Source organism: Aythya ferina (genome assembly GCF_964211825.1).
Source record: "Aythya ferina genome assembly, chromosome: 29".
In the NCBI taxonomy this organism is placed as follows: Eukaryota; Metazoa; Chordata; class Aves; order Anseriformes; family Anatidae; genus Aythya; species Aythya ferina.
The window spans coordinates 3,112,172-3,124,604 of NC_140326.1; the positions used below are offsets into that span (position 1 = coordinate 3,112,172).

At 61.7% G+C, this 12,433-nt stretch overlaps 2 protein-coding genes across 3 annotated transcripts; one reads left to right on the plus strand and one right to left on the minus strand.

The window, feature by feature from the left end:
* Nucleotides 1–273: 273 nt before the first annotated feature.
* PRUNE1 (prune exopolyphosphatase 1) lies at nt 274–3,438 on the minus strand. Its single transcript, XM_084500731.1, has 8 exons — nt 3,257–3,438; nt 2,455–2,559; nt 2,176–2,381; nt 1,787–1,965; nt 1,561–1,719; nt 1,360–1,454; nt 1,119–1,277; nt 274–945 (listed from the first exon to the last, which is right to left on the minus strand). The coding sequence occupies exons 1-8, from the start codon at nt 3,293–3,295 to the stop codon at nt 625–627; spliced, it is 1,263 nt and encodes a 420-aa protein (XP_084356857.1). The 5' UTR covers nt 3,296–3,438; the 3' UTR covers nt 274–624.
* Nucleotides 3,439–3,484: 46 nt separating this feature from the next.
* MINDY1 (MINDY lysine 48 deubiquitinase 1) lies at nt 3,485–12,308 on the plus strand. Of its 2 annotated transcripts, XM_084500729.1 has the most exons (10): nt 3,485–3,737; nt 7,855–9,421; nt 9,701–9,758; nt 10,147–10,211; nt 10,422–10,580; nt 10,907–11,009; nt 11,092–11,234; nt 11,378–11,557; nt 11,689–11,832; nt 11,996–12,308. In XM_084500729.1, the coding sequence occupies exons 2-10, from the start codon at nt 8,918–8,920 to the stop codon at nt 12,071–12,073; spliced, it is 1,434 nt and encodes a 477-aa protein (XP_084356855.1). In that variant the 5' UTR covers nt 3,485–3,737; nt 7,855–8,917; the 3' UTR covers nt 12,074–12,308. The 2 variants fall into 2 exon arrangements, with proteins under 2 accessions (XP_084356855.1, XP_084356856.1); XM_084500730.1 differs by lacking the exons at nt 10,907–11,009; nt 11,092–11,234.
* The last annotated feature ends 125 nt before the right edge of the window (nt 12,309–12,433 follow it).

A 12,433-nucleotide genomic window follows, 5' to 3' on the forward strand; every position in this document is an offset into this window, starting at 1 on the left:
GGCTCCAGTGGTGGTGGGTGGCTCACCCCGGCTGGTTCAGCTGCATTTGCAGCCGGCAAAGCCCCTAGGCACGATGGGTTCCCTCCCACCAGGCTGGATGCAGGGGCTTGGCTGCACTGAGTGCCTGACACATGGGGTGGCTTTTGGGGACAAAATGTTCTCCAGAATTCCCCTAACCCAGCTCAGCCCAAGAACAGGGGCTCTGCCTCCAGGAGGCCTGTGCTGGGTACGTGGGCCCTTGGATCCCCCTGAAGAAGAGCCAGGAGCCAAGAGTGGAAGGAGAGGGAAATTTAATCCTCAGATTGTGGATAACAGTCCTGAGCCGGTTGTGTCCACACCCAGCAATCCAGCCAGGGCCTCAGCAAGCACTCGTGCCCCCCACGGCCCCAGAAAGGGCCAGGAGGAGAAGAGCTATTAAAACCCCAGAGACTTTGTTAACCAAGTGCTGCCCCACTCCTCATGGGCCCCACGGCGCTGACTCCCACACAGCGGGGGCAAATGGCATCAGGGAGGGGGCTGCAGCAGTGAGCAGAGCTCAGCTGGAGGAGGCTGCAGCTCGCCCGTGCTGGGGGTGCAACGTCCGTGGCAGCACCCCGAGCGGGCACTGCGGGTGCTGGGGACCCCTCACTTGTCAGGGTCAGGGGGCTGCTCGGCAGCCATGCGGCTGACCCGCTCCAGCACAGCCTGGGGGCAGAGAGGGGGCACGGCTTGTGCCAGTGGGCTCTCATCCACCAGGCTGTTCATGGGGGTGGGCGGCGGGGCTGTGTCCTCCTCCAGCCCCGCCGTGGCCCCCAGCCCTCCAAGCGCAGCCCGGAGGATGGGCAGCACTTTCTTGCGTGAAGCCAGCGCGTTGCCCTGGGCGTAGGCGCTGACACAGGACCAGGGGCTGGGCAGGGGCTGGAGATGCAGGGATGGCGCCGTGGCCTCCTCCAGCACCTGGCAAACCTGGAAGGCACAGCACGGTGTCTGGGGCACGCTGGGCACCTCTGATCCTCCGTTCCCCTGAATCGGGGGTCTTTGGGGTGAATGTGTGTGGAAGACACCCCCCTCCATGCATCCTCTCCCACTAGAGCCTTCTGCTCGGGGTGGGTGGGTTTGGGGGTCCCCACTCTGCTCACCATGCTCCGCAGGGCCTCGCGCTGGCTGTACACCGCCAGCTGCCGTGTGGGCTCGTAGCGCTCGTTAAAGGAGACCGTCATGGCCACCAGCCCAGCATAGCCCCGAGCCTGGCAGAAAGCTTCCAGGTCCTGCAGCAAGTTGGGGCGGTGCAGGAAGGTCTGGAGGAAGACAGATGCTGGTGTTGCCCCGCTGTGCCTGCTGAACTGCCCCGTGCCTCAGTTTCCCCTCACTGAGCCTCACCTCTAGGTCTATGTAGATACCACTGATGGCGAGGACCAGTTCATCATTGGAGAGGGTTTTGAGGTCCTTCCGCAGCATCTGCTCTGTTGTCAGCTCTGGCAGGTGAGAGGGGCTGAGCATGAGCCCTCTGGATGTGTCCTGGTGCCCCAGGGGAACTGTTTATCCCCAGACACTGAGCACTGGTGACACACGTGTACAGACCTGAAACATCAAACTTGGCCGCTTGCAGGGCTTCATAGATGGTATTGTGGGCTGGCAGCTCAGGGAACCTCGACTCGAGCAGGGAGATGCATGCCACGTCCCGGGGTGTCACCTTGCCAGCCGCAGGGCTCAGGTTCACAGAGTCCAGCAGGATGGTGCCTGGGGGATGGAGACCATCAGCGCGTGGGATCAGAGCCCCGTGCTGGGTGACAGGGCCTGGCCTCACCGTGCAGCAGCGCGGCTGTGACCCGGTCCAGCACGCCTGGGGGTCCCTGGGCAATCCGTTCTGTCACCAGTGTGGCGCAGGAGCCCACCAGCTCCACTGTGAACTGGCAGCTGGGCACTCGCTCCAGTGGCCGGTGGTCCAGCACATCCACCACGGCCTCCTCCAGGGCTGCGTCAGTGCTGGTGGGTGAGATGGGGATGGTGAGAGCTCTGGCGTGCACCTGCCATGCACCACTGTCAGCAGAGCCCCTCTGCCCCTCTCCTCCTGCCATAAAAATACCCCAGAAGGGAAGGGGACAGGTTTTACCCAACCTGAGCCAAAAATCAAGCCCTTCAAGCATGGGAGAAATGAGGCGGTGGGCTGTGTCCGCGTCCCAGCCCGGTGCTCACCTTGGCAGGACGTGGTGGTCAACCAGAGTCAGGGACAGCAGCCCAGCCTGGTGCAGCCCAGCCAGGTCAATCTCATCGCGGAAGATGAGGGCGGTTTCCGCAATGCCCTGCTCCCGCAGCAGGAACGTTGTCTCCGTGCGGAGGGCGAAGTCCGAGCGCGGGATGTTCAGCACAGGGATGAAGGCGGCTTTGGGTGGCGAGGAGGTCTGCAAGGGGTTCAGCACCCAGTGAGGCATCCCCCGAGGCCCCGGCCACCCAGCAGCGCGCAGGCACCCTCACCTTTGCCAGGAAATACGCCAGGGCCAGGGCAGACACGGCTGAGTCCAGGTCGCAGGCCTCATTGCCCATCACCACGTGCACCTCTTGGCGGCACCGGACGTGTTCCTGCCAGGGTGAGAGACATCAGCCCTGCCGGGGCCACGCGTCCCCTCCGATATCCCCAAAAGCTCCTGAAGGACATCGACTCGATGCACACCTTCAGCACCAGAGCTGTTGGCTGCCTCACCCAACACCCAGCACCTCACAGCTACAGCTGGCAGCAGCTGGCTTCCAGCAGACTCTGCAGCAGGCAAGAGGCTTGGTCAGGGGAGGTTGAGGTGGGCAATGAGGAGCCATTTCTGCTCAGACAGAGCAGGCAGGCGTTGGGACGGTTGCCCGGGGAGGTGGGGGAGTCCCCGTCCCTGGGGGGGCTCAAGGAGAGGTTGGGGCTGGTGCTTGGGGACAGGGTTCAGGGGGTGACATGGTTTAGGGGGAAGGCTGGCCCAGGTGAGCTCGGAGGGCTTTTCCAACCCTAACGATTCGATTCCACTCTGCCCTGTTCTTTGCCTTTAGCTCTGCTCCGTGCATCGCCCCTGCCCGAGACGCTCCCCAAATTCTGCCTCTCAGCTGGGCAGGAGGAGAGGGCCCTGGGCCGGGTCGCGGCGGGGCCGGGGCCGTACCCGGGCCGCGGGCGGGGCGGCTCCCAGGCAAGGGACCGGGGGGCCCTCGCCGCCGCTCCCCCTGTGTCCCCCCCGGCCCCACGCCCCCCCTGTGCCTGCCCCGGTCCCCCCGTGTCCCCCCCCCGGCCCCGCGTGCCCCCTACCTGCAGGGCCGCTCGCCGCCCCTCCACGAACCGCTCCATTGCGGCGGCGGCGGCCGCGAGGACCCGGCGCCCCCCCCGCACCACGGCCCGGTACGGCCCGGTACAGCCCGGTACGGCCCCGAGGGCGGGGCGGCCGCTCCGCGCAGGCTGCCGGGACAGACGGGACGGCCCCGCGGGGGGGGGGGGGGGGGGGGGGGGGGGCGCCCCCGGGCCCGCCTTAGGCCGAGGCTCGAGGCCCGGTCCCGGTCCCGGCTCTGCTCGCGGGCCCGCGGCCGCCTTCCTTTCCTTTCCCTTCCCTTCCCTTCCCCGTCCCCTTCGCCCGGCCCGGCCCTGCCCGGCCCCGCGGTGGTTCCTTCGCCGCTCCCTCCCCCCCCCCGCCCTCCTTCCTCCCCCCGCCCTCCCGGCAGCCGCCTCGTCGAAGGCGCCCCGGCAGCGTGCGGGCCGCTCCGGCGCCGAAAAGGGGGAAAACGGCACAAAAACGGTGAGAGAGGGGCTGGGGCTGGGGCTGGGGGGCGGGGAGGGGCTGGGGGAGCGAGCGGGGCGCTGGCTGCGCTCCGGGGCGTGCTCGCGATCTGCTCGTCAGTGCCGGGGATTAAAGGGATCCCGTCGGGCGTGAGCGGAACGGAGGAATCGATAATGCGAAATGAACTGAGAGAAGAGCTGCGTCGGGAAGTGATCGCCAAGAGGCGTTGGGTTCAGCTGCTGAGTACCTCGGGACGAGCCCAGGGCTCAATGTGCCGTGGAGCACGTTAAGCAGATGCCTCCTGAACGCGGAGGCACCAACGACCTCCCTGGGAAGCCCGTTGCAGCACCCAGCCCCTGTCGTGGTAAAGGTGTCTCTTTCCTACGGCCCAGCCTGAACCTTTCCATCTGGTGGTGTTCCCATACATCCTGACACAGGGTGCTAGGGAGAAAAAGCGAGCACCTCCCTCTCCACATCCTCTCTTCGCAAGAAAGCGAAGAGAGCAACAAGGTCGCCCCTCAACCTCCTTGTTTTCCGAGCTTGATAAGCCCGGTGTCCTCATCAGCTCCTCCCAGGACGTGCCTTCCAGCCGCTGTACAGGGAGAAGACGCTGGCTCCAGCCGCATGGAGCAGAGCGGGGCTGGCCTGGTGGCCGTCCCCAGGGCTGCGAGCCCCACGCCGGTGGGGCTGGGGAGTGACTGGCAAGTTCTGGATGCTCGTGGTGCAGGAAACCCCGAGGGATTTGGGGACTGAAAGCTGGTCTGACCAGTGGGTTTGGTCTGGGGTTTTCTCCTGGCAAACAGGTGGCACGACAGCCTTCCTCCTGCGGAGCTATCAGAGGTGCTTCAAAAAACGAGTGATAAAAGGAGGAGCTCGAGGTGCTGTCAGGCCCACTGCCCCCGGGAGCAGGTGACGGGCTGCACCCCTGGCTCCCCAGAGCCCCCAGTGCCTCGCCTGCCACAGGGTCCCCGCCACGCAGAGCAGCTGGGGTGGTTCAGCGTGCTCCAGGGTTTTGGAGCCGGTTTTTCTGCCTGCTGGTGCATCGTGCCTGGTAGGACACCGCCCCAGGCTTCCCGTGGGTCTGTGACAACTGTGGCTGGCGCTGTGGGTCACCAGGGGGGCTGGGCAGCATGTTTCTGAGTGTGAGTCTTTGCAGCCACACCAGGAGCATGCGTTTGTTCTTGTTTCACCTCCCGTCTCCCCGCCGTGTGTTACAAGAAGCCTCAGTGGTGTGTGTGTGGGGAGGTGTGGACCAGCACCTGCTGGGCTGCTTCCATGGCCTCCCTCCAGCAAAGCACTTAAGCATGTGCTTTGGTTTGGGCACCATGCTCTTCCTCGATCAGGACCAGTCAGCTGTTGAGGGCTAAGCGTGTGTTTAAGTGCTTTCTTGGCTCTGGGCCTAAATTCCTCTTTGTTTTTGTGCTGTGGCTCCAGCCGGAGATGAGTACATTTACAGGGCTGTTTTTCTGCTTCCTACCTGTGAATCATTTTTGTGTAAGTCAGGGACAGCCACGGCTCAGCAGCTGGGCTTGCAGTTCCCATCCCCGTGGTGGGAAGGGCTGCAAAGGGCTGGTCAGAACTATAGTTATAGCACTTCACAGTGCTGACTTCTGTGATTGTTTTGGGGCAAGGTGAAGCCATTCCCCTTCCTTTTGGATTTTCTTTCCTGAATGAAATCCCTTGGGACTGTGTGACTTCAGTTCTTGCAGTGACAATGCCTGGCTCTTTCGATGCAGGAGCCTTCTTACTGCTTGCTTCCAGCACTACACAGCACCTTCTTTTATTTTATTTTTTATTTTTTTTCAGAGGAGGACCCCATTAAATGTTTTAGCTGGACTGGTAGCATATAATCCCCACATACAGCCCTGACCTACCTGCACTAGTCCTCCCTGCTTGCTTGGAGAGGTTAGGTCTGGCCCATCCGCAGGCAGAGAAGGGAATGTCTCAGAGAAGATGAATCCTTCCTGGGGGCTGGAGATAGCCCTGCTGGATTTTTTCCTCAGTGCCTTGCAGCTTTGATTAGTCTGGGATCAAACTTACACCATGCTTTTGGCAGTTAACCTAAAGATCCCCTTGTTCCTGGGAGCTTGGGGATGCTTCAACCAAAGAGCGACCATGTGGAGTGCCAGGCTGGAAGCAGCTAAAATCCCTTTTTAGCGCTTCTGGCCTCACAAAAAGAACAGTGAGGCCATGATAACGAAGCCACCCAGGGCTTGACTGCTTTTTTTTTTTTTTTTTTTTTTTTTCTCCTGGGGCTTTTGGGACTCAGAGGCCAGAGGGTCAATTATTGGTACTTCAAAGCAGGGGGGAGGCAGTAACTGGGGCAAAGAGGCAAGGACTGAGTCAGAAGCCAGGTGCAGGGTCTGGTGTGGAGCTGGGTTCCCAGCCCTGCCACCATGCATGCTCCAGCAGCAAGAGCTGCTCTGCGTGGCTGGGGGTGGCGAGGGGACACTCTTGTTGAAAACCTGCCTGGGCTGCGATGTGTTTATTGCCATAACACCCAGGAAAGGCAGGATCTAATCACACGGCTTTGGTACAAACACAGCGAAGCCACCCTCTCCCTAAGGAGTACAGGCTACAGGAGTGTAGCTTGTTTTATTTAAAGCTGCCAGTGGCCTCTGAACCCAGAGAAACCACAGGCTGGCGAGCTCAGCACGCCAGTTCTCGCTCTGGCTCTTGGACTCGTTGAAGTGAACGATGGGCTCGCAGGGACAGTGGCTTTACAGGGACTGCTCTGCACGTGGTGAAGCAAAGCAGCGAGCTTGTGCAGGATCCAGGCTGATTTTGGGAAGGGGAAAGGCTGGCGACAGAGATGCACGTGGTGCAGGGAGGGTGAGCCAAGGACTCATTTATGCTGGAAGATGACTCAGAGCCACGTTAGGGAAAGAGCCCATGGGCTGTAGCGTCCTGCTGTCTGCTCACCCCGTTTTGGAAGTGAATTCAGCCTAGCATTTTCCAGCACGCGCTGTGACAGCACAGGGATGTAGCTACAATAGCGGCTGCTAGCAAAACCCTAGAAAAAGGTGTGAGAGAAAGGGTTTGCTCAGAGAAGCTTTTCTGCGGCTGGAACCTGAGTTTCTGATTGTCAGCAGCTTGCACCCAAGCCTTTGAGTTTGTCAGTGCTTTTGGGGGGATTTCGCCTCGTCTTTGGATGCTTTTTACTTCTGAATTCCTGCTGTCCCATGACAGTGGGTGGGAGAGGCACAGAGCCAGTGCCGAAGCACTGCAGTGCTTGCTGAAACTCGCCCTCCTACTTGTTTCCCTGGAAGTTTCCTCTCCAGACACCCTGGAGCCAGGAGGAGGCTCCGCTCCGTAACACAGATGTGCACAAACACCACGCGAGGTGCCTGTGTGGTGCTCGCTGGCCCCACTGCTGCTGCGGGGCCTGCTGGCAGGGCTGTGAGAAGCGGTGGCGAAGCCCCGTGCAGCGGAGCCGCGCTGCTGCCGTTTCCTTCTGCTGGTCTCGCTGCGTCCCCCTGGGAGCTCGCGGTGGTGCAGGTCGCCGCAAGGAGACAGCCTTCTGGATTTGTGATTACTTCACCTTTTCCATGTTTGGCAGAGCAGCATTGCAAAACCGTTCAAGCACAGCCTGTGCTGTTGCTATGTGGGTCAGGCCACACTTGCCCATTCGTTTGCTTCACGTTCGTTCCCCATGTCCCTCTCAGAGAGTCTGGGGACAGCCCCGTTGTGCGTCCTGCCCCAGCCCACCAAAGGGCTGAGCACTGGGCTCCCCGTGGGCATAGAGGTGCTTGCAAAAGTGCCCGTCCCTCTGCAGTGCCCGTCGGGTTTCGTTGCAGCCATGAGCTTAGGTGAGAGCTGCGAGGGCTGCGTGTGTGGCAAAAGGAGGGAGGAGGATAAAGATTAAGGAATAATGAGATCTCCTGGTGACTCAGCTGAGGTGTGTGCTTCAGCCGGAGCAGCCCTGGTGCTGTGGGGAGGGGCAAGGGTATTGTGAGACAGGGCTGGGGAGAGACAGTGTGGAAATGGGGGAGAGGGGGGGCTGCAGGGGCGTCCACCTGCAAAAAATGCATGCTCTCGGGCCCAAGGCTTTTCAGAGGCTGAGCAGAGCTGAATTACTGGCAGTCGGATAAGGCACTGTTTCTTCCAACTTGTTTCCTTTTTGGTCCCTGTGCAGGAGAGGCCGTGGGAGGAAACCGGGCACAGGCAGAGCAGCAGGTGGAAAAACCCCGACCAAGCCGGAGCCAGGACGGAGCAGCCTTGTTCTGTTTGTGTAACCTCTGGGCAGGAGAGAAGCGTGTGCGGGGGAAAGCACTCGGAGCTGCCGCGATCCTCAGAGCAACAAGGAGAGGACTGGATAAACAAGTTGATAGGACCTTGAAAGACACATTTTCAAGTCTATCTGGGCCTGCCTTTGTTCCACAGGTCTTGGCTGGGATTTCAGCAAACTGACTCTGGTGTAAGTATGTGAGTTAAGTGTTTCAGTACACAGCTTAGTTTCTTTTTTTTTTTCCCCTCTTTAGTTGCTAACAGGAGGCAGATAAAAATACATATGTGGTCGTTAATTTTTTTAAGTGCAAGTTAGAGGTATAATCACCCATGGTGTGCGTGTACACACGCATGCAGAGCAGGGAGAATATTGCGTTTCACCAGTGGTGAATAACTGAACTTGAAGCTGGAGGGAGCAGCAGCCCTGTCTCTGTCTGCCTCTACGCTGATCAATAAGTGGCAGACCAAGTGCTGCCGCAGCATTTCTAAAGTCATTTAGAAAACCAACAGCACCAAAACTTCCACAAGAACATCAAAGTGCCTGCTACGGACTTGATGAAACAGCTGGGAAGCTCCCTGAAGAATAAACAGCCTCGAGGAGAAGGACTTGGCCTCTAAGAAATCAGACTTTTTTAATCTGCCATGCAGAGTCCATCAGAGACTTCTTAGATGAGCACTATTTTTGATTATCTAAATGAATGTGAAGTGACAGAGAGCAATCCAAGCTCTGCACGCTTGGCGAATGACTCGGACTCATCACACAGATTTTTCTTGGAATAACTGAGCTTTGCATCCTAAGAAAGTAGAGCTGTGCACCGCAGCCATTACTGGACAGAACTGGGTGCTGTGGGCAGGAGCTTTCCCCTGCCTCCTCGTGGGATCCTTGGGGCTGGTGGGAGCTCCGTGGCCAAGCCTGCTGCCGTGGGAGGTGGCACCGGGCCCATCGCCGCTGCATGCTCTGAGCTGGTGGGATGGAGCTGCAGCCAGAGCAGGGGGAAATACTGCTCAGTACAGGAGACGGTACCCAGTGCCAGGGGACCAGCTCTGAGCTCTGCCAGCTGCCTCGTGGTGCGGGGGAGGCTGGCAGAGGGGAGGACATCCCAGCCGTCGGCCAGGAGAGCCAAGAGGCTGGTGGGCAAGGCCAGGTGCTGCAGCCAGGGGAGGAGGATGCGCTTGGCCCCAGCAACAAGAAGGCCCCCGAAGAACAGCAGGAGAGCGAGGACAGCAAAGCCCAGGACTCCCAGGAGGGGCCGCCTGCCCCAGGGGAGAGTGATGTGTCCCCTGGGGGAGCCTCGCGGCCGGCGGATGAGCCCCCCAGCGCCCGCCCTCCTGCCCAGGAGCGGGAACCCGAGCCAGATTTCTACTGCGTGAAGTGGATCACGTGGAAGGGTGAGCGGACGCCCATCATCACCCAGAGTGAGAACGGGCCCTGCCCACTCCTGGCCATCATGAACATCCTCTTCTTGCAGTGGAAGGTGAGCAGGATGACAGGCACGGGGTCTAGAGGTTCGGGGCACTGGGTGCCTTTCCTCCCTGCAGTGCTAGGAGGAAAGTTCAGGGGTCATGTGGGGAGCCAGCTGGAGGCTTCAGAATAATATGTTGAGAAAGGAAAGGAGGGTCGAAGTGTCTTACCCTTCCTGCCTCTTTTGGTTTGATTTGTGCTGCCGAGTTGGGGGTTTGGGGCAGTGGGTGGCAGCCCTGGCTCTCACAGGGGAGGTGCAGGGGAAGGCATCACTGTCCTCTTCTGCTTGCAGGTGAAGCTGCCCCTGCAGAAGGAGGTGGTCACATCAGATGAGCTGATGGCACATTTGGGTGAGCAGGGAGCAACTGGGGGGAGTGGTGGCTGCCCTGCTGGCCCTGCAGGCTCCTGGGACTGGCAAAGGATGGCATTTGCCATCTGCTGCCCCACCTCTGGGTCCATCTCTGACGTTGCCACCCGCTGATACCTCTGCACTTCTCCCCTGATCACACTCCCCATGCGTAGCCCTCAAAGGGATGTTCCCTCAGTGTGTGGAGGAGGAGGAGCTGTAGGCCAGACCTTGGTTGGGTTGGGAGGGCAGGAACCAAGGGGCAAGGGAGTCCTGGTGCGGATCCAAGCTCTGCTGACTCTGTGCGCTGTTGGGCCAGGTGCTCGGCCCCCCCACCTCAGGGAGGAGAGCTCGGTGCCCCAGACTGAGCAGCCACATTTGCTCTTTCCAAGGGGACTGCATCCTATCCATCAAACCCCAAGAGAAGTCAGAAGGGCTGCAGCTGAACTTCCAGCAGGTGAGGAGCGAGGTTGGATGGGGGAATTTGACTTTTGCGCTGGGTCTCGAGGGTAGAGTGCCGCGTGTCACCCAGCTGACAAAATGGAACTGCGATTTCTCTTGGGATTTTATCTGCCTTGACATGCATGTTGGGGGGTGATGGACTGGGTGGCAGGGTGCGGGGTGCTCAGCCTGTGTCCTGAGCAGGACCCGTGGTTTCCCCCTGCAGAATGTCAACGACACCATGATGGTCCTCCCCAAGCTCTCGACAGGCCTGGATGTGAACGTACGGTTCACAGGTGTCTCCGACTTCGAGTACACACCTGAGTGCATAGTTTTCGACCTCCTCAACGTCCCGCTCTACCATGGCTGGCTGGTGGACCCGCAGGTGAGGCTGCGGGCTGTCCTGGCACCTGGCTGGGTGGGTTTGTGGTGTGTGTGCGGCTGAGACTTGCCCAGGGCTGGCTGTGGTGCTGCTCTGCTCTCCCTGGGGGACAGTGATGCAGGTTTGGCTGCTCTGGTGTCCCCAAGGGAAGCTGCAGCAGGGGCTGTGCTCCCTGAGCCGGGGCGGGACGCTCAGCTCCCTCCCCATGCAGATGGTGGCCACTTCCCTGGCTTAAATCCTCCCACCCTCTTGCCCTCTCCTGTGCTCCTGTGGGTGCCGCGGGAGAGGCCGGGTGCCTGGCAGCCCGGGCTCACTGTCCTGTCCCTCAGAGCCCCGAGGTGGTGCAGGCTGTGGGCAAGCTCAGCTACAACCAGCTGGTGGAGAAGATCATCACCTGCAAACACTCCTGCGACTCCAACCTGGTGACCGAAGGTGAGGGCCCTGGGGCAGCCCTCGGCCTGCCGTGGGCACCCTGGGGTGCCTCGGCTCTGTTCTGACGTCGCTGCCACCCCAGGGCTGATTGCGGAGCAGTTCCTGGAGTCCACGGCCTCCCAGCTGACGTACCACGGGCTGTGTGAGCTCACGGCTGCTGTGAAGGAGGAGGAGCTGAGCGTCTTCTTCCGCAACAACCACTTCAGCACCATGATAAAGCACAAGGTGTGGCTGTGCCCTGGCTTTGCTCCCTGCCCTGCTCCGCTGCAGCAGTACCTGCGTGGCTTCTTGCAGGATCCGGGGGGCTCTGAGCTCGGGTGCTTGCCCTTTTGGTGGCAAGGCTGACTGTCCCTGTCCCCTCTCCCCAGGGCCACCTCTACCTGCTGGTGACGGATCAGGGCTTCCTGCAGGAGGAGAGGGTGGTGTGGGAGAGCCTGCACAACGTGGATGGTGACAGCTGCTTCTGTGACACTGACTTCCACCTCAGCCATGCCCTGGGCAAGGAGGCGGCTGCTGCGGCGCCCCCAGAGCAGAGGCAGGTGGACCAGGTAGGGGGCAGCCCGCGGTGGTGGTAGGGGACTGGCGTTCCCTCGCAGCTCCGGGGCGTGCTGCAGCTCCCCTGCCACCGGGATTTGTGGCACCTGAGCTAGACAGAGCCCCTCTTTCTGCCTTTCCCCAGGACTACATGATCGCCCTGTCCCTGCAGCAGCAGCAGGGACAGGGCCCCTCCACGCTCAGTGACCTGGAGCTGGCCCGCCAGCTGCAGCAGGAGGAGTACCAGCAGCAGCAGCAGCAGCCGCGGCCAGCCCCGGCCCCCGCACAGGTAGCGGGGACCCCCTTCCTCACACCTCTTCTTCCCCGCCCTAGCGGGCAGGGGAGGCAGAGGGCAGGGGCTGCGGCCCCAGCCTGAGGGGCTGCAGGGGCACAGGGAGGGGGGGGCACCCCGGCGTGCCCTCCTGTGCCCCAGCCCCGCCGTCTGTCCGCAGGGCCGAGCGCAGTCAGGGGGGCGGCCAGCCGGGGAGCGGAGACAGCGGCAGAAGGACTCGGACTGCACCCTGCTGTAGTGCCCAGCGGGACCCCCCCCTCCTGGGGGAGCACCAGCCGGAGCCCCCCCCAGTCCTGCCGCTGACCCTGGGGGCAGCCGGAGGGGGGCGGGGGCCGAGGGCTGCTTCCCCCCCAATATTTCCCGTGGCCTTAACGTGGGGGTGAGGAGCCCCCGGGTACCCCCCGCCCCTCCCGGCCGGGGGGGCCCCTTCCAGTCGCTGCCTTAGCCCGTACCAATAAAGGACTCTGCCCGGAGCGCCTGCGGGGTGCTGTGCTCTGCCTCGGGGGGGAGGTGAGGGGCCGGCAGCGGGGCACCGGGAGCGCCCCCCCGGTGGGGAGGGGCTGCGGGGGGGGCGGGGAGGGGAGGGGAGGGAGGGCCG